At 54.9% G+C, this 21,774-nt stretch overlaps 1 protein-coding gene across 7 annotated transcripts in view; it reads right to left on the bottom strand.

The window, feature by feature from the left end:
• The window catches only part of LOC101001218 (casein kinase I), a 48,364-nt gene continuing 26,590 nt past the window's right edge, over positions 1 to 21,774 (bottom strand). For 2 of the 7 annotated variants that reach the window (XM_021921552.1, XM_021921553.1), the window contains exons 3-12: positions 12,745 to 12,855; positions 12,476 to 12,624; positions 10,288 to 10,516; positions 9,478 to 9,648; positions 8,397 to 8,545; positions 5,015 to 5,075; positions 3,973 to 4,165; positions 3,741 to 3,880; positions 2,901 to 2,965; positions 1 to 1,235 (exon numbers count right to left, since the gene is read on the bottom strand). In XM_021921552.1, coding sequence (XP_021777244.1) covers positions 2,949 to 2,965; positions 3,741 to 3,880; positions 3,973 to 4,165; positions 5,015 to 5,075; positions 8,397 to 8,545; positions 9,478 to 9,648; positions 10,288 to 10,516; positions 12,476 to 12,624; positions 12,745 to 12,855 — 1,220 coding nt within the window. In that variant the 3' untranslated portion in view covers positions 1 to 1,235; positions 2,901 to 2,948. Of the gene's footprint in view, positions 1,236 to 2,900; positions 2,966 to 3,740; positions 3,881 to 3,972; positions 4,166 to 5,014; positions 5,076 to 5,833; positions 7,614 to 7,710; positions 7,821 to 8,396; positions 8,546 to 9,477; positions 9,649 to 10,287; positions 10,517 to 12,475; positions 12,625 to 12,744; positions 12,856 to 21,774 lie in introns of those variants that run through there. The other 5 variants (XM_017945311.2, XM_003905537.2, XM_021921556.2 and 2 more) reach the window with 4 other exon arrangements.

The following is a 21,774-nucleotide window of genomic DNA, read 5'->3' as shown; positions in this document are numbered from 1 at the left end:
TCACTTTATCTTTTCTACTTTATTACTTCAAATTAACAACCACAATAAAGCTCAAAAAAGTCCAATATTTACACAGGAAAAAAGTACAAAATTCCCCCCAAAGTTCTTCAGTATTTTTTTTCAGTTTTTTAAATTACAAAGTAATAAAAAGCTTTGCTCTTTAATTAAAAAAAAAAAAAAAAAGGAAAAAGGGGAAACAGAGGTAAATAAATTAGGAAAACACACACACGGAGAAAACAAACAAAAATAAAATAAAATAAAAACAAAAAGAGGTGTTAACTAGGAAGGATGAGTTAATCCAAAACCCAGCCCTGACCCCAGGCTCCTCCTCAGAAAGGTGGAACCCAGGGAGAGGGGGGACCCCAGGTGACTGTCAGGACCAGGGAAGTAATTTATAACTCAGCCAGATGCCTTCTGGAAGTAGTCTCCATGGATTCTGCCCTAAAACCAGGAACGGAAGATGGAGCTGCCACCGGCTGATGATGGGTTGAGGGGGATCGGTGGCAGTGAGGACCCTCTGAACTCTGAGGGATGCGGAGGTCACCGCCCACCCCCATGTCCTTGTTAGTAGACACACGAGAACGGGAATTTGGGCTGGCAGGCGGGGCAGGCCGTGGCACCTGCTGTCCTGGGAAACACAGGTCAATACATCCACACACACACACAAGGGACGCCGACCCCCACAACCTCCCCATCCACTCCATGGAGAGGCAGAGGGGGAGCCTGGAGGCCAGGGGGACACTGGAAAAGCCCAGCACAGGAAGTCGGCCACTGTCATCTCAGAGTGGGTGGGGCTGTGCGTATCTCCTGGATTGTGAGGCTCGGGAAACTCGGTGGGAACTGCCTTCGACTGACCACACCACTGCCTGGTGATGCTCGAGGGCCGGCTTTGGCTCTGGGACCTGTCACTTCTCCGACCCGGACCCGACCCGTTCCTCTCCGGGCAGGTGATGGGTGGGGGCAGGAACAGGAGGCCGGGCAGGGCCGTGGCGTCTGGCTCCTGTAGCCTGATGTTGTCAGGGGAGCATCTGGCAGCCTGAAGGTTGGGGATAGCGGGCACCACAAAGGGGCAAGAATCCTCAGTGCTGAGGGCATCTCATCTTCTTGCCATTGGCAAATAAATCAAAGAAACAAACTCCATCGTCGGTTTTGTGCTGGGTTTTTTTGTTGTTCTTTTGAGTGGTTTATTTTTGCCATCTTTTTTTGTTTTTTTAAAAGAAAATACAGTGAAGACACTAGAAGGGAGAAGGGAGAAGACAGGTGAGGTGCACAGCTGTCTCTGGCTACTCTTTTTTTTTTTTTTTTTTTTTTGAGATGGAGTCTTGCTCTGTACCCCAGGCTGGAGGGCAGTGGCACAATCTTGACTCACTGCAATCTCCACCTCCCGGGTTCAAGCGATTCTCCTGTCTCAGCCTCCCAAGTAGCTGGGATTACAGGCGCCCACCACCACACCTGGCTAATTTTTGTGCTTTTAGTAGGGATGGGTTTTCACCATGTTGGCCAGGCTGGTCTCGAACTCCTGACCTCAAGTGACCTGCCCATCTGGGCCTCCCAAAGTGCTGGGATTACAGGTGCGAGCCACTGCACCCGGCCCCCGAACTCCTGTCTTCTCGTCCTTTGGTCTATCTCCCTCTGAACCCCAGAGCCTGGCTCAAGGCCCAGCACGCTAGGAGATCCACCTTCATGTGACAGAAACGGATTATCTCCCTCCTCTGCCCTCCTGGTGAGCATCTCCCCACCCCCCCCCCCCCCCCCCCCAAATATCTGCCCAGCCAGCCATGGACAGCCTGGTTCCTGGGCCTGAGATCTGAGGAAGGCCTGTCCTGTTCATGCCTCCTCTCTGTGTGGATGAACTCCTACAACACAGACGACACACAGATTGTCCCAGTGTGAAGTCGAGTCCCCTGACGTGTCGGGCTACTGCTACTGCCTACAAATGGACACACGTTCCCCAGACAGCTAAGATTACACCCTCGACAAGCCCAAAGAGCCCCTGCCACCTCCCCTTTCCCAAGCCAGGTCCCAGAGTGGAGCGTTTCCATGCCCCGCTTCAAGGCCTCGTGCAGTCAGGGAAGAACCGGGAGGCTCACGCTGGCCAGAGGGCCTCTCCCAGTCCTACTACAGAGGCCGAAAAAGGGCTCCCTTGCTTCCTCCACAGTCCTGTTGTGAGTCTTGTGCAGGAATTAACTTGCGTAACAGCCCAGAGGCTGAGACAGGGCTGATGCCGTGGGAGAGGTCAGAGTGTGAGCCCGTGGCCCCATCTCTGCTGGGAACCAACCTTCCAGAACATTTTTTTCTTTTTCCTTTTTCTTTTTTGTTGAGACAGAGTCTCGCTCTGTCACCCAGGCTAGAGTGCAGTGGTGCAATCTCAGCTCGCTGCAAGCTCCGCCTCCCGGGTTCATGCCATTCTCCTGCCTCAGCCTCCTGAGTAGCTGGGACTACACACGCCCGCCACCACACCTGGCTAATTTTTTGTTTTTTTGTTTTTTGGGTTTTTTTAGTAGAGACGGGGTGTTGGCCAGGATGGTCTCCATCTCCTGACCTTGTGATCCGCCCGCCTCGGCCTTCCAAAGTGCTGGGATTACAGGCATGAGCCACCGTGCCCGGCCTCCAGAATATGTTAAGGCAGAAGGAGACAGAGGGCTGGCCGAGGGCAGAAAAAGTCTTTCCAGCAGAAATTAATTCATGCGGGGTCAGGCCTGAGCAGAGAAACCGTTGGCCCTGAGCCAGGCAGGCTCCGAGGTTTTAAATTCCTTGACGCCCCTTAGAGTTCTGGGGCACCTGGTACCATCTGCCACTGCCACTGCCACCCACCCCTTACAACACATTAGTCTCTTTCTGGGGCCTGGGAGCTTCTAGGCCGGCTGGGCTGGTTGCATCTGCAGCAGTCATGAACTCACCTAAGCAAACACTGGTCCAATGGGGGCTCTCCTCACTTCCCGAGATGGTCAAATGGCACACTTGTCTTTTGAGGGAGGAAAGGGAGAAAGACGGAGGGACAAGCTTCAAGTCAAGTCCCTCAGCTGCTGGCGATAGAGATTTGGCAAGTCTCTCCCCGCTGAGGAGTTCTACCCCCACCCCCACCTCCATGCAGCCCCTCAAGCTGAGGGAAAGCCTGTGTGATTCCAGTGACTCTAAGATGTCCCTGTCTGTAGGTAAGAACATTGCCCCGGGAGGCAAACCTGCTACCTAAGTAAATGGCCAAGGAGGCTTCTCTCGCAGGACTCCCTCCTCACCCACAGGCAGGAGGACGAGGGCAGGGCTCCCATCCACCTCTGCCAGGCCACCTTCCCTGGGCAACTACAGATTCCCCCTTCCCAAGTGTCCCCATCCAAACATGGCCCCAAAGTGGACGGGACCTCACCGCCCCTACACCCCATGCTCTTGCCAATGCTCACGGGGGTTCCTGGGCGCTCCCTGATGTCAGGGAGTAGGAACACCTCATCTCTGAGCCCCTGCTGCCCACCCCGGCTGGGCCGCTGGCAGTGAAGGCTAGAGCCCAGCCGTGGCACTTGTCAGGGAATGTTACTGCCCTGAGCCTTGGTGAATGACTTTGCTCAAGAGGGCTCATTAGACCTCAGAGGATTAAATGAGGCCAAGTCCCGGCTCAACAGAAGGGGTTCACTCTGAGGCAAGCAGCGTCGACGGGGAGGGAAGAACAGAGCCGAGGCCTGACCTCACCCTGGGGGGTCTCTAGCTCAGTTGTGAGGCCCAGAGGGACTGGCAGGGGGGCAGCTCACCTGTGAGGCTGGGATCCGGGACACCTCTTGCCGCCCAGTGAGGTCCGAGGAGGAGACGTTGGCGGGCGCACCCCTGTGCAGCCTCATACTCACCTTCCTCTCCCGGTCGACCCGTGAGATCGCTCTGGGAGAAGTATTGCCTGGAGAAAGAGGCGTGGAGAGCCACCCTCAGAGTGGGCACAGAGCCCCCCACCCACCCTGAGCCCAGCCCACTGCCTGAGTCCCTGCTCACCAGCTGGCTGGATGCGGGAGGCTGGCGTGGAAGCCACGGGCTCGGCGGCACTGCGGAGCCGGTTGGCAGTGGCCCCCGTGGGTGGGCCAGGGGGCAGGGCTCGGGTCGCGGACCCCCGTAGCTGCCCCATCCTTTCCTCGCGCTCGTGTTCTCGCCGCTCCCGGTCCACGTCCTCGGGGTTCCGGGCTGCACCCTGCAGGGATGCAAGAAAAGACACCGGTCGGCCCCAGAGGCCAGGGTGTTCTGGGCCCAGCAGCCCTGCGGGGCACAGCAGGGGAGGGAGGCCGGGTAGGTATCTCAGAAACCCTCCGCTCCAGCCTCCCCTACAAGCACGGGAAGCCATGACCCCCAATCACACAGCACAGAGACACGAAGCCACACAACCACCGAAGGAAGGAGAAAGCAGGAGTCTGGGGGCAGAGGGAGGTCAGTCTGCTCTGCTCTCCCGGGATGGAGCCAGAGCCAGGACAACTAATGCCCCCAGGATGATCAAGAGCACCTCTTGGCCCTCCTGGCCTGGGGCTGGGCCTGCCCTGGCCCCCCTCGGTGTACCAAGAGCCCTTAACTACTCAAGGTTGCCAAATCGGGTAGGGAAGCTGTTTAGAGGCCTCTAGCAGACTGGCTAGGGGTGTCCAGAGTGGGAAAAGGACAGGCCCAGAGTCACAAAACTAGTGGAAGTGGGCCAGGACTCAGACCAGGTCTCCTGGTACGCAGCCAGGGGCTCTTTGCACCAGGAAGCTGTCCTGCCCCTGCTGGGACCTGGCAATGGCTTCTGGCAGGTGCCGTGGAGGCCACAGCCAGGAGGCCCAGGGAACCCACACACACACCGCCTGCCTTGGGATGGGCGCTCAAGGGGAGCTGGAGAAGAAAATGGGGCCATGTGCCCCATGGAGGAAGAAGAGGCCCAGCAGGCACGGCTGGAGCAGAAGGGGTGCCCTAAGCCCCCAGGTGCCGGCTCTATAGCCACTGCTGCCCCTGTGCAGGAGGAAGTGAGAAGGGGCCAGAGAAGAGCGTGTGTGGGGGCAGCGCCCGACTGCGTTACCTAGTTCATCCCGGGGCCGTCCGCAGGGAAGGGCAGGGGGCTGGCAGGAAGGGGGCCGCATCTGTGGAGGAGAGAGCTGCGGGCTGAGTGGGGGGCCTGCTCATGGGCCACAGGGTGTGGTTCCTGCAACCCATGTCTCTCCCAGGAGACTAGCCAAGAGGTGGCGGTGGGCCCTGTCTTTAAGCAACTCCAGGAAGTAGCGGCTAAGACCAGAATGATCCCTAAATCTTAGTGAGGCACCAAGGCCCAGAGAGGCCTTGTGACCTGCCTGGGGTCGCACAGCTCAGGGCAGAGCTAGGGTCTGAACCCAGGCCTTTGCCACCTAGTCCCACTCTGCTCTCTGTACCCCAAGAGGTCACTGTTCAGAGCCTTGCCTTAGAACACTCTAGAAGACGCATCTTCCCATCCTCCCACCCAGAAGCCTCTCAGGCAGGCCTGGGACCACCAAGGCTCTAACTCCTGACCTCTGGTTCTCACCCTGGGCTCCCATTCAGTTGCAGGCTGGGAAACAGTGACTCAGCCAGAGCCCCAGCAAAGCCTGGGGAGGAACACGAGCTGTGGCATCTCTGTGCTGAACCTTCTGCGGGCAGGGCCACATCAACCCTGCAAGGCAGGTCAATCTCATTTCCATGGTTGGGATGCAGAGGCTGAGTGACTCACTCCACGGTGTGGAGCCCTGCAGCCAGCAGCCAAGAGGAGCGCTGGAGCCCCTGCCCTTTGTGAGCCCAAAAGGCTCAGGCCATTGCCAGCCCGGAGGCAGGAAGTGGGCGACTCTCCATGGTCCCATCCATCCCGCAGGACGCAAGAAACACACAGCAGGGAGCTCTCTTGGCCTTTATTGCCCACAGAAAATGCAAAAGATCAGCAAAGTCACACGAGCATCCACCTGTCATCATATGGACTTCTGTCCTTGGCTGTGTTGAATTCCTTCCCAGCCGGCTGACTGGACCTCGGAACACAGTGGCTGTATGTGCTGCGAGTGGCTTCCAGGCTCCAGGGATCCACAGATCCCAGTACCCCGGTGCAGAACGCCACAGGCTGTCCTGTCTACTGTCGGGCTGGCATGGGAAGGGCCCGGCCTCAGGGTGAAAGTTCCCATTGCATGTTTTCCAGGTGCTTCTGCCAGAGGACTGCTGGAAGTGGTTCAGCTCACTACGGTGGCCGTGGCAATGAGTCAGTGATTGGCAAAGGATAAGGCTGTGGGCACCTCTGCCCAGCTTCTAACTTCAGGGCCTGACTCAAGAGGGACTCCAGGAAGGCGGTCAGAGCAGCAGCAGTGGATGGAGAGGTGCTCCTGGCCTGCTTGGAGAAGAGATCTTGCTGGCTAGACAGTCTTGCGAGACTCCGTAAGGGAGGCACCTACAGCAGTGACGTCCGTAGAACGTTCTGGATGAAGGAAATGGTCCCGTCTGCCTTGCTGGATGTGGTGGCCACTGGAGTGCAGGGGCGTGATCTCGGCTCACTCCAACCTCTGCCTCCTGGGTTCAAGCGATTCTCCTGCCTCAGCCTCTCCAGTAGCTGGGATTACAGGAACACACCACCATGCCCAGCTAATTTTTTGTTTTTAGTAGAAATGGGTTTCACCACGTTGGCCAGGCTGGTCTTAAACTCCTGACCTCAAGTGATCCGCCCTCTTTGGCCTCCCAAAGTGCTGGGATTACAGGCATGAGCCATCATGCCTGGCTGACATTTCCAGTCTTGATTAACTTTAATTCATTAAAAACGTGTCGCATCTAGCCAGTGGCTACCATCCTGGACAGTGTCAGTCTAGAGAATACAAAATCCATTTTTGGAGTTTTGCTGAGCTGGAGGGCCAAGCCCATCACGAACCAGACTTGGGAGTGACTATCTTGATGAGAAAGTGCCCAGTGCCCAATGCCCTGTGGTGGAAAGAGCTGGTCCCAGGTGCTCAAGGCCATGGGCCCCATTTGGAGCCAAAAGGTCTAGGGTGAAATCACAGAAGACGCCCCCTGCCCATATCCTATCTCCAGCCCTGCTGAAAAGGGCAACCAAGGCCTCTCCCTCTCTGCCTCACCTCTGTCTCACTCCTTACTGAACAAGAAACCCAGAGAGAAGAAAAGCCGACCAATGTGCTGACCTTGCCTTCCAGAACAGAGCCTTGGTCCTAATCATCTAGCAGAGCGGCTGAGGACCCTGCCATGAAAGAGGCACACCAGGATGAAGCAAGAGGAGGTGTTTAATGAGTTCAAGTTCAACAGAGGCCGCTGACGGGGTCTGCCCGTGAGTCTGTCCTGGGACCCGTTCCCACCAGGCCCCTTGTGGGCAGTGACCACCATCCCTCCTTCAGGCTGTCCTGGCCCTCAGGTGGCTGGCTACTTCCCTAGGATCCCATGGCAGGGCCTTTTCCATCATGCCCTCCACTGTGCTGCTATCTCTTGGAAACAGGGGGTCATCCCATCCTCCCAAGAAACACTTCCTCAGGCCTGGCCCCGATGGGCTCAGGCACACCTGGCGACATCAGAAATGGGGCCCTGGAGTCCAGACCACAGGCCAGTAGTTTTGGGGCAGCTCCTCCACCTCCTCCACCTCCTCCATGGGCCTATCTGGGGGGCTCTGGGTGCCCAGGGGCGCCGGGCACCTGGAAGGGACAAAAAGAGCACAGCTGAGGCTCAGCCTCTTGCGCTCGCTGATCAAGTGGCAAATTTTGGAAAAGCCAGGCCTCAGAGGATCCTTACCAGTAGGTGGGTGAGTACGTGGGCCCGGCACAGGGACAGGGGCGGGGACAGAATGGTCCCTTCGCTGTCACAGGGCTGTCATGGGGCTGAGCCTGGCTAGAGGAAGCCCCCTTTTCCAGAAGAGATGTGAAACAAGACATATAATTTCACAGATTCCAGAGCCCTGGGCACGGCCGACCAATGCTGCTCCCCACTCAACCCCACCCCCGGGACTCTTAAAAGAGAGAAACAGAACTGCCTAGCCAGACCCAGGGTCCCATGACCAAGAAGAAAGCAAGCACCATGACTGGGTCCAGGCTGGCCAGAGGGGCCACAGTGCAGGTAGCCGCCTGGGATGTGCAGAATAGGAGCAGGACGGTGTAGGCAGCGATCAGGGCGGCGGGGGACACCACCAGCACCATCCACGCCCTGCCGCGGGCACCCAAGAGGGACCCCAGGTGAAGCCAGGTCCTTCTTGTTTCAGCAGGAGGCAGCGCCCTGCCTGGGCCCTGCTGCCCACGGCGGCACAAGCTGTCAGCACGGATGAGGCAGGAGGGCTCCAGGACCCCAGTGAGGTCAACCACACTGTCCAGCTCATACCTCCCGTCTGTCGGGAGCCCCACCCGCCACTGGCTCACTCTGGCCCTCTGAGTCAGGGCCTTCCCCATCCAGTCCCCTAAGCCCGCCTTGGCCTCCAGGTGACTCACGAATTTCAGCATGTTCCAGTCGAAGACGTAGTCATAGGAGAAGCCCTGCCGGTGGAAGAGGTTGCGGAAGAGCTGACGTAGGTAAGAGTAGTCGGGCTTGTCGTCAAACCGCAGGGAGCGGCAGAAGTTGAGGTATGTTGAGAATTCGGCTGAGGAGGGGTTGCAGGGGACAGAGAAGGCAACCGTGAGGCCCACGCTCCCAGATCCCCTGCAGCCAGCACTGTCCTAGCCACCCACTGCCCCACAGATACTTCCAATCTAAGAGAGGCAAGAAAAGGAGGCAACAGAACCACGGCCTTCCCTGGCCTGCCTGTGAGCAGAGCCTCTGCCACTTTTAGAGCAAGGGAAGACCTGTGAACTGTGGCCAGGAGCTTCTGCCAGGTAGCCGGTTCCAGGAGCCATGCCCACAGCTCTTCCGCTGCCCTCACCAAGCACCCGGGGACCTGCAGATCAATTGCTGCCATAAACTCAAAGGACTCAAGAGCCTGACGGACCTTCCAACACAACCTAAACAAGAGGAGAAAAACTTCCATTTCCTCCTCAAAAAGCTGGGGACAGGGCCCTTGGGAGATGAGGCAGGAATGTGGGCTGGGGAGCAACAGGTGTAACAGCCAGGCCAGGGAAACTGGGCCTTCTGGCTGTGCCAAGGGGTGGCAAAGAGCCAGGGGTTACTGCTCAGGTGCCAAGGGCTGTGGGGCAGCCCAGTATGGGCTTTGTTGTTGTTGTTGTTTTTGAGACATCTTACTATCATCCAGGCTGGAGTGCAATGGAGCAATCTCGGCTCACAGCAACCTCCACCTCCCGGGTTCAGGCAATTCTCCTTCCTCAGCCTCCTGAGTAGCTGGGATTACAAGTGGGGCTAATTTTTGTATTTTTAGTAGAGACGGGATTTCACCATGTTGGTCAGGCTGGTCTCGAACTCCTGACCTCGTGATCTACCTGCCTCAGCCTCCCAAAGTGCTGGGATTGCAGGCATAAGCCACTGCGCCTGGCCCTAGTGTGGGCTTTGTATGGCCTCACCTTTCCCTTAGACAGTGCCTCAGGGACCCCCAGGCATGTCCCCTCCCACTGGGCTACTCACAGGGATAGCCTTTGCAGAGGACCTCAATGGGTGTTGACATCTTCTTCTCGCTGATCCGCTCATACTTCTGGCGCTTGGTGGCTGCTTTGAGTCCCTGCCAGGGCAGGGAGCCCAGGTTGAAGTACATGAGCACGTAGCCCAGGCTCTCCAGGTCATCTCGACGGCTTTGCTCTGCACAGAGAGTCAAACACTAGGTGAGGGACAGGGGTTCACTCAGGCCCCTAAGTCATCCTCTGGGTCATGCTCCTCACCATGCAAACCAAGACCCTCCTGCTCCCCCCATCAGATGTTGCTCACTGCACACATTTTAAACAGGCACTGCTATTATCTTCCTCCTACAGAGAAGAAGCCTAAGGCAGGGCCTTCTCAACTTAATTTGGGCCTAGTTTTTCCAGCTCAGGCACTTAATCATTCAATGACCATGACAGGGCACCTACTGCCCCCTTGCCTGGCCCACTCTGTGGAGAGGTCACAAGCTTCAGCATCAGACAGGGCCGGGGTCAAATCCAGCTTTGGCATTCGCTAAGCTGCATGACCTTAAGCAACCCGTGTTAAACCTCTGAGCCTGTATTTCCCAGCCTGCACCAACAGGGCAGAGGAGGAAGCAGGGCCAGCTCGGCTTACAAAGGGGAAGACCCGACTGTGCAAGAACAGGGATTAAGTCCGAGCTTGGGGGCAGATGGGGTGGGGACTTTCTCACTAGAAAAGAGCCTGGGGGCCTCCATCAAGGTAGAGGGTGAGAGGGCTCCAGAGAGCCAGGCCCTGGCCAGCGGCCCCGGGTGCACACTGCTCCAGGCCTGGCTCCCTCACCAATGCCCAGGTGCGTGTTGATGGAAGCGTAGCGAGCTGTGCCGGTCAGGTTCTTGTTTTCCCGGTAGGGAATGTGCTGGTGGGTGCGGGCGTCCCGGTACTTCTTGGCCAGGCCGAAGTCGATGATGTAGACCAGGTTGCCCTTCTTCCCCAGCCCCATGAGGAAGTTGTCGGGCTTGACGTCCCGGTGGATGAAGTTCTTGGAGTGGATATACTCGATGCGGCTGATCTGGGGAGGAGGGGGCCATTTGTTCAACAGAGGGGCCCTCGCCCAGTGCTCTGGGCCAGGCAGGGGCTGGGGCCACAGAGGTAGAAAACGCACACATGGTCCCTGCCCTGGGAAGGGAGAAAGGTCTGCCTTCGACCATGAAGGATGATTAAGAGGCAGGCCAGAGAAGGCCTCCTGGAAAATGTGACATCAGGATGAACTCTGAAGGGGGAGTTCACCAAGTTGGTTGTGAGACAGAGAGAGTACTGCAGGAAAGCTGATCCAGAAATGAAGAGTCTGCTAGAAAGGCAACTGGTTCCCCATGGAAGGCTTGCCTGCCCGGCCCCACACTCACAGGACTCAGGGAGCCAGAGAGGCAACAGATGTGGGGGAGGGGCAGGGAGGGAGCACGGGGCAGCCTAAACCAGGCAGAGGTGACAGAGGCAGAGCACAAAAGACAGGGCTTCCGAAGGATGCCAAACTCAAGACAGGCACATGGCCCTCTTTTCTTTGATTTTTTATTTTTATTTTTTAAGATGGAGTCTCGGTCTGTTGCACAGGCTGGAATGCAGTGGCAAAATCTCGGCTCACTGCAACCTCTGCCTCCAGGATTCAAGTGATTCTCCTGCCTCAGCCTCCCGAGTAGCTGGGACTATAGGCGCGCACCACCACGCCCAGCTAATTTTTTGTATTTTTAGCAAAAACGGGGTTTCACCATGATGGTCAGACTGGTCTCAAACTCCTGACCTCAGGTGAGCCGCCCCTTTCCCTCCCAAAGTGCTGGGATTACAGGCTTGAGCCACCGCGCCCGGCCTCTCAGGCGAGTTTTTAAAACTCAAAGTAATATCCATGCACATGCCATGGCTTCTGGCTCTGGTCCCAGGTTCAGCACAGCTCAACATCTCCTGCACCTTTCTTGGGTTTCACACCACGAGGGGCTCTGGCAACCCTCTGCTCACACACCTTCAGCCTATGTCGGAGGACTTAATGCAGACCAAGACTAAAACCCCTGTACAAGATCTTCATGTTCCATTCCAAGTTCAAAATTCTACAGTTTCGTGTGTTCAAGAGGCTTTCCTCCCTATGCTGATGAAGGGCTTGGTACTTAACGGCCTGTTAGAGGGGTCTGGTTTGGCAAAGCGCTGAATGGCATCTCACCTAATCCACTGGATCCCTTCAACAACCGACAAACGAGAGACTCTCACATGAGGCCACTGAGGCTCAGAGGGGTTCGGCGTTCACCTACAGTCACTGGTCTGGAACAGGACCCAGGTCTGTGTGACCGACCGCAGGCTTTATAAATTACCCAGGGCAGACCAGACGCGGTGATCATGCCTGTAATCCCGTGTAATTCCCATCTTGGGAGGACAAGATGGGAAGACTGCTCGAGGCCAGGAGTTTGAGACCAACCTGGTCAACACAGTGAGACTCCCATCTCTATTTCTTATAATTAAACAATATTTTTGAAATAAATAAATAAAACTACCCCAGGCAGAGTCCCAGGCCCTACCCCAGGAACCTGACTTGGAATGTCTGGAGTTGGGCCTGAAATCCACATTTTAAATAAACACCTTGGCTGGGCGTGGTGGCTCATGCCTGTAATCCCAGCACTTGGGGAGGCCAAGATGGGTGGATCACTTGGTAAAACTCTGTCTCTACTAAAAATATAAAAATTAGCCCAGCGTGGTGGCAAGGCCTATCATCCCAGCTACTCATGAGACTGAAGCAGGAGAATTGCTTGAACCTGGGAAGCGGATGTTGCAATGAGCCAAGATCGCACCACTGCGCTCCAGCCTGGGCGACACAGTGAGACTCTGCCTCAAAAAATAAATAAAATAAATAAACACCTAGAATTCTATAGCCAGTGGCCAAGGTCTCCTAGCGCAGGCCCGTCCTCTGGCATCCTCTGGGGGCAGGAGGCAGGGCTGCTATCCTGGGCCCACAGGCATCTGGCTGGGGATGGAGGGGACGGGGACTCACCATCTGGTCGGCCAGGAGCAGCACCGTCTTGAGGCTGAACTTGCGGGAACAGAAGTTGAACAGGTCCTCGAGGCTGGGCCCCAGCAGCTCCATGACCATCACGTTGTAGTCGCCCTCAGCTCCGCACCACTTGATGGAAGGGATCCCCACTGGGGGTCAAGCGGAGGGCCTCTGTCAGGGGTCAGAGGCAGCCAGCCACGCCCAGCCCGCCCTGCACTCATGGCCACCCACCCCCACCCGGCGCCCGCTACCGCCCACCCTGCGCTCACCACCGCCCTGCATCATCTTGTAGAACTTGCTCTCAATGTGCAGCTGGGGGTGCTTCGTCTTCACACACTCCAGCTTGATGGCGACTTCCTCACCAGAGGCGATGTTGGCACCTGCCCGGGGTGGGAAGGCAAGGGACCAGGGTCACCCTCAAAGGCCAGGCAGTCCCAGGCACCCCACTAAGCATTTCTGAGATCTGGCGTGCGCTGGGCCCGGGGTCATCTGCCCTTGAGGAGCTCTTGGGGGAGGCTGGGAAGTGGGCAAAGGAGCCCAGGCAAAGGTTTCCTGCGGGGAAAGAAGGTCAGCGCTGCGAGGGACAGAGGTGACACACAAAAGCTACCAAGGGCCACAGGTTGGGGCAACAAGGAGGCCCGATGTGAGTGGGGCAAGGGGCAGGGATGCAAAAGGCTCACAGACCACCTAAGGGAGGGGACTGAGTCCTGGAGCTAATTCGGGCAGCGGTGTCTGTAGGTTTGAGGTGGTGGCACGTGCAGAGAAGGGGCCCAATGGGGCTGGGCTGCCGAACACACCAGAACAAGCCAGGACCACCCTGGCCTGCAGAATGAAGACGGGACAGCCACAGCAACCCCTCAATCAACGCTGGTGCCTTCAGAGGCAGCCCTGCACATTCTAATCCAGTGCCTCATTCAATTCTCACTCCCTAGTTGTAGAGATGAGAAAACTGAGACCCAGCTCAGGGTCACATGACCTGTAAATGGCGGCCTTGAGCGTCAACCCCGGCTCTGCTGGCCTCCAGCCTAGGTCAGAGGTCCCGCCTGCACCTCCGCCTCTCCCCCAGTGCACTCCTGGCTTCTTAAGGGGCCCTACGAAAATACCCTCACACACACTAAGGTCCTGCTCTCTGCCTGGGCGCACAGCCCAACTCAAGAAGTCACAAGAAAGACCAAACCCAAAGTGTACCTTGCCTCAGTTTCCCTAGCTGTATGGGGTGGATGAGATGTAGGGCTGGGACTAGGCTGGGTGACAGGGTGTCTCCTTCTTGGGGCCAGCAGGGAGCCCAGTAGCAGGAGTAGGACACTGTTGCACACAAACAGGCCAGAACAACCCCCAGGGACACAGCTCCAGGAGGAGTTCAAGATAGGAGAAAAGCAGGACCTCACATCAGAGGAAAAGATGAGACTATTCAGTAATAATGCCCCTGGAACAACCGGCTGGCGATCTGACAAAAGACACCATGGCTTGGCCGGGCGCGGTGGCTCACGCCTGTAATCCCAGCACTTTGGGAGGCCGAGGCGGGCGGATCCCGAGGTCAGGAGATCGAGACCATCCTGGCTAACACGGCGAAACTCCGTCTCTACTAAAAATGCAAAAAAATTAGCCGGGTGAGGCGGCGGGCGCCTGTAGTCCCAGCTACTCGGGAGGCTGAGGCAGGAGAATGGCGTGAACCCGGGAGGCGGAGCTTGCAGTGAGCCGAGATCGCGCCACTGCACTCCAGCCTGGGCGACTAAGCGAGACTCTGTCTCAAAAAAAAAAAAAAAAAAAAAAAAGACACCATGGCTCACACCACAACCAGGGGAAATCTCAAGTAGAGGAAATGTTTGCATGTAAGAAATAAAGGTGGGGGTGTGAGTTGGCACAGCCCCTGTGCACCTCTTGAGTGAAGCTGAACATAAACAAACGCTCGCCCAAGCAACCCCAGTCCTGACTGTACGTCCTTCAGAAACATGTGTGCACCAGGGGGACAGGACAAGGATGGACACAGGAACAAACAGCCCAAGTGCCTGGCAGCAGAAGAATGGGAACAGTGGTGCAGGCACCCGGGAATCCCAGGCAGCAGTGAAGAGGAAAGGATGCCTGCTTCACACAAGGACCCCAGTCCCAGGGGTGCACTCCTCACAGCAGCCAGAGGGTGGAAACAACGAACATCTGTCACAGACAAAGGGATGAACGGAATGCGGTGACTCCACGCGGTGGAATGTTATTCAGCAATAAAGAAGAATAAAGCACCGATACACACTATGACACAAGTGCACCTTGAAAACATTCTACCCAAGGCCAGGCATGGTGGCTCACGCCTGTAATCCCAGCACTTCAGGAGGCCGAGGCGGACGGATCACAAGGTCAGGAGATTGAGACCATCCTGGCTAACACAGTGAAACCCCGTCTCTACTAAAAACACAAAAAATTAGCCGGGCATGGTGGCGGGCACCTGTAGCCCCAGTTACTCGGGAGGCTGAGGCAGGAGAATGGCACGAATCCGGGAGGCGGAGCTTGCAGTGAGCCAGGATGGTGCCACTGCACTCCAGACTGGGGCGACAGAGCAAGACTCCGTCTCAACAAAAAAAAAAAAAAAAAAAGAAAGAAGAGTGTGAGCACAGCTCTACTTGTTTCCATATCAAAGCAGGCAACAAGACAATACAGACTTAAACATGAAAGAAAGGAAAAGATGAAATGTCAGACGGTGGCTCCCAGGGAGGGATACCTTATGCCATGCAGGTGTTCTATATGTATTCTTTGTATCCACTCAACGTTTAATAGGAAGTAACTATGAAATGTTAGAAGAAGGGAGAATTGCCTTATAGCCTTGGGGTTAGGCAAGGCTCTTATTTTTATCCCTGATTCAAAATCCTGAAGCCATTTAAAAAAAAAAAAAAAAGAAAAAGAAAAAGAAAAAAAAAGCTCCTTCCTCTCCAAAAAAAGAAAAAAGAATCCCTTCTGCATGGCAAAAACACCAGAAATAAAGTCGTAAGAAACATACTCACTTGCAATTCTTATCACAGGCGAAGAGCTAATATGTAATGAGCTCCTACAAATCAGTCGGAAAGAGACTCAACAGAAAATAGGCCAAAGAATTTGAACACACACTTCACAGAGAAAGAAATCATTAATAGAAAAGCCTTACTCATAGGGAAAGATGCCCAACCTCCTTGTAAGAGAAATGCAAATTAATATGATCGTGAAAGACCATGTTTCACCTAGGATTGTCAAAAGTCTCACGAGATAACACACCCCTCTGTCAGCAAGACTGTGGGGTGGTTGAGCACTCCTCTCAGGTGTTCCAGGCGTGAACTGCTGAGTCGCCACTGGAGGGGGATTTGACACCACTCAGCCCTGACCAGCAACCCCGCTTCTGGGAGTTTACCCGACATCCTAGCATGGTGCAAAACAAGGCAGGGACAAGGCTGTCGGCTGCAGGCTGTTTGCAACAGCAGAAGCTTGGAAACAACCCAAATGTGCCTCATGGGGGGCGGGGGGGGGGTGCTGATTAAATAAAGAATAACCCATCCATAAAACAGAATACAATGGAAAAAGAATGAGGAAGCTTTCTCTGCACAGAAGTGGAAAGATCTCCAAGATACAGGAAGTGAAAAAGCAAAGCACAGAACAGTGTATATTCCACGCTCTCATTTCAGTTGTCTTTAAAAAGGTGGGGAACTAAGTATCTGTGTTTGGCTCTAGCTACATAAAGAAACACTGAACAGAAACATGACTGTACAGGGCTAAGTGGGTCAGGGAGGAAGAAGGGGGGACGCTTCACTGGATACTGTGTTATAAGTTGCAATTTCTTTCAACACCTTTATTGAGATGTAATTCAGATAACTCTTCAATTGACTCACTCAAAGTGTGCGACTCACTGTTTTTAGTATATTCACAAGCTTGCACAGTCATTACCACAATCAATTTTAGAACACAACCAGCCCTTAGTATCAGTATCTGCCGTGGGTTCTGCATCTGCCGATTCAACCATAGATCAAAAATACGTGGGGAAAAAAATAACAATACAACAATAAGAAATAGGTTGGGCCGGGTGCGGTGGCTCACGCCTATAATCCCAGCACTTTGGGAGGCCGAGGTGGGTGGATCACGAGGTCAGGAGATCTAGACCATCCTGACTAACATGGTGAAACTCCGTCTCTACTAAAAGTACAAAAAACTAGCCGGGCGTGGTGGCAGGCACCTGTAGTCCCAGCCACTCGGGAGGCTGAGGCAGGAGAATGGCATGAATTCAGGAGGCAGAGCTTGCAGTGAGCCGAGATCGCACCACTGCACTCTAGCCTGGGCAACAGTGCAAGGCTCCGTCTCAAAAAAAAAAAAAAAAGAAATAGGTTGGGTGCAGTGATCCACATCTGTAATCCTAGCACTTTGGGAGGCTGAGGAGGATTACTTGAGTTCAGCAGTTCGAGACCAGCCTAAGCAACATAGTGAGACCCTATCTCTACAAACAATACAAAAGTTAGCCAGGCATGGTAGCACGTGCCTGTGGTCCCAGCTACCTGGGAGGCTGAGGCGGGAGGATTGTTTGAGCCTAGGAAGTCAAGGCTGCGGTGAGCTATGATCACGCCACCACACTCCAGCCTGGGTGACAGAGCAAGACCATGTCTCAAAAGTAAATAGGTAAATAATATAAAAATTAAAAATACAGTACAATAATTATTTACATAGCATTTACATTGTATCAGGTATTATAAATAATCTAGAGATGATTTAAAGTATATGGAAAAGGCCGGGTGCAGTGGCTCACGCCTGTAATCCCAGCACTACGGGAGACCAGGCAGGCGGATCACGAGGTAAGGAGTTCCAGACCAGCCTGACCAACATGATGAAACCCCATCTCTACTAAAAACACAAAAATTAGCCAGTCGTGGTGGCAAGTGCCTGTAATCCCAGCTATTTAGGAGGCTGAGGCAGGAGAATCTCTTGAAACTGGGAGGAGGAGGTTGCAGTAAGCCGAGATCACACAACTGCACTCCAGCCTGGCGACAGAGCGAGACTCCGTCTCAAAAAAACAAAGTATATAGAGGATGCGGATAGGTTATACACAAATACTCTAGTTTTTTATATTAGGAACTTGAGAATCAGAGGATTTTGGTATCTGAGGGGGATCCTGGAACCTATTCCCCACAGGTACCGAGGGTGGGGGGCTGTATTTTCTTTTTGAGACAGGGTCTCAATCTGTCACCCAGGCTGGACTGCAGTGGCACTAACACAGCTCACTGCAGCCTCAACCTCTGGGGCGCAAGTGAGCCTCCCACTTCAGCCTCCCAAGTAGCTGGCACTACAGGTGCCAGCCACCACACCCGGCTAATTTTTATATTTTTTGTAGAGACAGGGTTTGCCATCTTGCCTAGGCTGGTCTCCAACTCCTGGGCTCAGGCAAGATTCACTCCACTTCAGCCTCCACGCAAAGCTTCACGAATTTGTGCATGTGAGCCATCGTGCCTGGCCCAGGAGGGCTGTATTTTCATCACCCCAAAACACTCCAGCCTTTAGTGGCTGTGCCTCTATCTCCTCGCTTCCATCCCCCTCTGCTCCTGCCAACCAATTTCAGCATTCTGTCTCTATGGATTTGTCTTTTCTGGACATTTCATGAATCAAATAACCATATGACAAAAGATTTTTAGACTGGTTTCTTTCTCGCTTTTTTAACATATGTTTTGTAGTTTTGATTTTAGTTTTGGGTAGAGTTGATTTGAGACGGAGTTGAGTGCAGGAGCCGGATTCATGTTACTGGGAAGCTCCGGGCCTCGAGCTTACGCCGCCCCGCTCAGTTTTCCTCGGTTAGACTACAGGCTTCACACCGCTCGCTGTTTTTAGACGAAGCCAGCTGTGACGGTCTCGATCTCCCGGACCTCGCGGATCCGCTCGCCTCTCGCCTCCCAGTAAGGCTGGGATTACAGGCTTGAGCCACCACTTCGCCTCTCTGCTGGATTTTTAACAAAAGAAAAGAAAGGTCGGGCGCGGTCTCTTCCGCTCGTAATCCCAGCACTTTGGGAGTGCCTGGTATGCATGGATCACGAGGTCAGGACGGTGGCTCATCCTGGCTAACATGGTGAAACCCTGCTCACTAAAAATACAAAACTAGCCGGGCGTGCGGGTGGCGGAGCCTGTAGTCCCAGCTACCGAGAATGCAGGAGAATGGCCTGAACCCGGGGAGTAAGCGGAGCTTGCAGTGAGTCGAGATCGCCACTGCACTCCAGCCTGGGTGACACAGCCGGTGACTGGCCTCAAAAAAAAAAAAAAAAGAAAAAAAAATAGAATGAATAACTCAATCTAGCCAGCAATAGGAAAGAAAGTACTTTGCAAACTGTAAAGAGCTTTTGATACATCAATGCTCATCACTGGGATGAGCCACACAGGTTTCCAGGGGGCAGTGAGAATATGGCACGGGAGGGGCGCTCGGCTCCTTAGAGTCCCCTGGTTGTGCTCCATTTCCCCACGAGCAGAGAGGCAGGAGAGTGCAGCAGTTAAAGTGTGAGTTTCAGAGCCAACTTGCTAGAGCCCAAATCCTGACTCGGATATCCCCTGGCCAGGGTCCTCAGACAAGGCACTTGACCCCTCAGAGTCCCAGGCACCTCAGGTGTAAACCAATGACACTATCTGGCTCATTAGGATGTTCTGAGGGACAAACATGCTTAGGAGAGTGCCTGACACACAGTCAATGCTCTACGATGTCCGGCTTGATGGGAAGTGCAGCCCCTAGGCTAGAGATGAGCCGGTGTCCAGCCAGTGGGAGGAGGGGAAGAGGGAGTAAGTCACGCTATGGAGGAAAGGAGAGCCTCTGGGAAGGCAGGCTGCAAGGGCTCCTGGCTCCCAAACAGGACTGTACTGGACAGACAAGAGAGGTCACGGCACAGGCAGAGGCCCAATAGGAGCGGGTGCAGCGGGAACCCTGGAGTGGCAGAAAAACACAGTGGAAGAGGTGGGCAGGGGAGAGATCTGGTCTTGAATGGCCGGCTAAGATCCTGGCCTTCAGCCCGAGGCACCAAGGGCCATGTTCAGGTGTGTGATCACAGGATCTCTCAGCCTTGGCACTCCTGACGCTGGAGCTGGAGAACTCCTGGCTGTGGGGCTGCCCTGGGCACCGCAGGGCATCTAACAGCACCCATGACTCCTACCCACTAGATGCCAGGTCACCTCCTTCCCCCTGAATTGTAACAACCAAAAGTTCTCCAGATCTTGACGTATGTCTCCTGGGAGACAAAAATCACCCTGTTGAGGCTACCTGGTGGATAAGAAAGGGCTGGAGGAGGCTAGAGCGGTAGTGGAAGGCCTGGGAAGGCCACTACAGAGACCAGGCATGAGCTGACAGTGGCCCTGCCCGGGCAGGGTGCAGAGAATGAGTGACACTTTGGAGGCAGGGCCTGCAGGACTTGGTGACTCGGCAGATGTGTGCAGGGAGGAGAGGTGCTGGGGAGGTGCTGGGGGGGGTGCTGGGGAGGTAGTGGGTAGACGAGGCCCTCCTCCCATCGAGCCCTTATCCCACCCGTCAAGTACTACTGTTTGTATTTCTTTTTTTTTTTTTTTTTTTTTGAGACATAGCTTCACTTTGTCACCCGTGCTGCAGTGCAGTGGCATGATCTCAGTTCACTGCAACTTCTGCCTCCTGGGTTCAAGCAATTCTCATGCCTCAGCCTCCCGAGTAGCTGGGACTACACGCAGACACCACCATGCCTGGCTAATTTTCGTATCATTAGTAGAGATGGGGTTCTGCATGTTGGCCAGGCTGGTCTCAAACTCTTGACCTCAAATGATCCGCCTGCCTTGGTCTCCCAAAATGCTGAGACTACAGGCATGAGCCACTGCACCCGGCCTACTGTTTGCATTTCTGTTTGACATGTGGAAAAACAGACACCAAAGGTCAAATGATCATATGCCACACATGTCCCAGGGACAGAGATCCAAGCTGCTAGGCAAAGCCTCTGACTCCCGCAAGTGCTGGAAATCTGCCAGAGCTGCCTCCCCCTGCAGCAGGTCCTGCCACCAATGAGTTCCTTGGTGGCCTCTAAATTCTATCAGGAAGCTGCCAGGCTTTTCTCTGAGCTCCCTTAATTCTTACAACCACTAAGCTGAGGTTCAGAGAGGTTAGGTAACTGGCCTGAGGTCTGACAGAACTGGTTGGGGCACAGCCAGAATTTCAGTCTTAGTCCCCAAAGTCCCTGTGTTTTTTCTCCACTCCAACTCCAGGTGAGGCCTCCTGGCAAAGGCTGTGTCTGGCAGCCAGCTGAGCATAGATGCAGGGGTGCCCCCCATGCGAAGGCCTAGAAGCTGGAAGAACTGCCCGATTTCAGGAACAGAAGATGTCCCATGAGTAAGACACAGTGGGGGGACTGCCAGTTCCCAAAACAAACTTGGACACAGAAAAGGGCTTGGACTTGGCTGGCCCTAGAGGGGCTGGGAACTTGGCAAGTTCCAAGTGGCCACAGGCATGGCCAGCCTCACATGGGGGCCTACTTGACACCTACACAGACACATGGACACAATCGGGGATCTGGGTGGACTGGAGGACAGGGGATGAAGCCCACCCGTCCCGGCGGCGGCAGCAGCAGCAGCAGCGGGGACAACCTCAGTTCCCACCCATCAGAGGCCTGGAGTATTCCCTGCATTAACTCTCACCCCGGAACCACCCGTCAGTGGAGAACACTGTTCTCCTTTCAGAGCTGAGGACCAGAGACTCTAAGAGGTCTAGAGAGTTCCCCAGGATGCAAGTCTAGAGAATGGGCCCAGATTTGGCCACCTCTGGACCCTGGATGGGCAATAGCAGGGCCTTAACAAAGCAGGCCCCACTCTCTTGGCTGACCCCTTATGATGCAAAGGGAGGAAGGGCAGAAGTCACATCTATAGTGTGCTGGCCCTCAGGTGATCCTGGAAAGCAGGGCTTGGAGGACACATCCAGCCCCACCTGCAGAGGCCATCTGGAGTCAGGCCCTGGCACTGGGGATAAGAATGTGGCCAGAGCATTGAATAAATGGAGCCGGTGAGGCTGGCCAGGGATGCCCTACAATCACCACTGTCCCCAAACCAACAAGACAGGGGCCCAGGAGGGTGCTGGCAGGATGGTGAGTCGGGGCAGGGTCCCCCGAGGCCCTTGTACCAGGGAACACAGAGAGTCAGGAGTCTGACTCGCTTCCCCAGACTCAGACCCAGAGGACCCAGATCCTTCGAAAACAGTTCCAATGGGGGGGGCAAGGGGGGGGGGGGCACAGCGTACAGCACCTATTGCTGGGCCCAGCACACGCGGGTACTTTACACACCACAACCTCATTACTTCTCATGACCCCATTTTGCAGATG

This window comes from Papio anubis, chromosome 16 (assembly GCF_008728515.1).
Source record: "Papio anubis isolate 15944 chromosome 16, Panubis1.0, whole genome shotgun sequence".
Lineage (NCBI taxonomy): Eukaryota > Metazoa > Chordata > Mammalia > Primates > Cercopithecidae > Papio > Papio anubis.
Note: the sequence above shows the minus strand (reverse complement) of the source record. Positions and strands in the feature narration are given on the sequence as shown.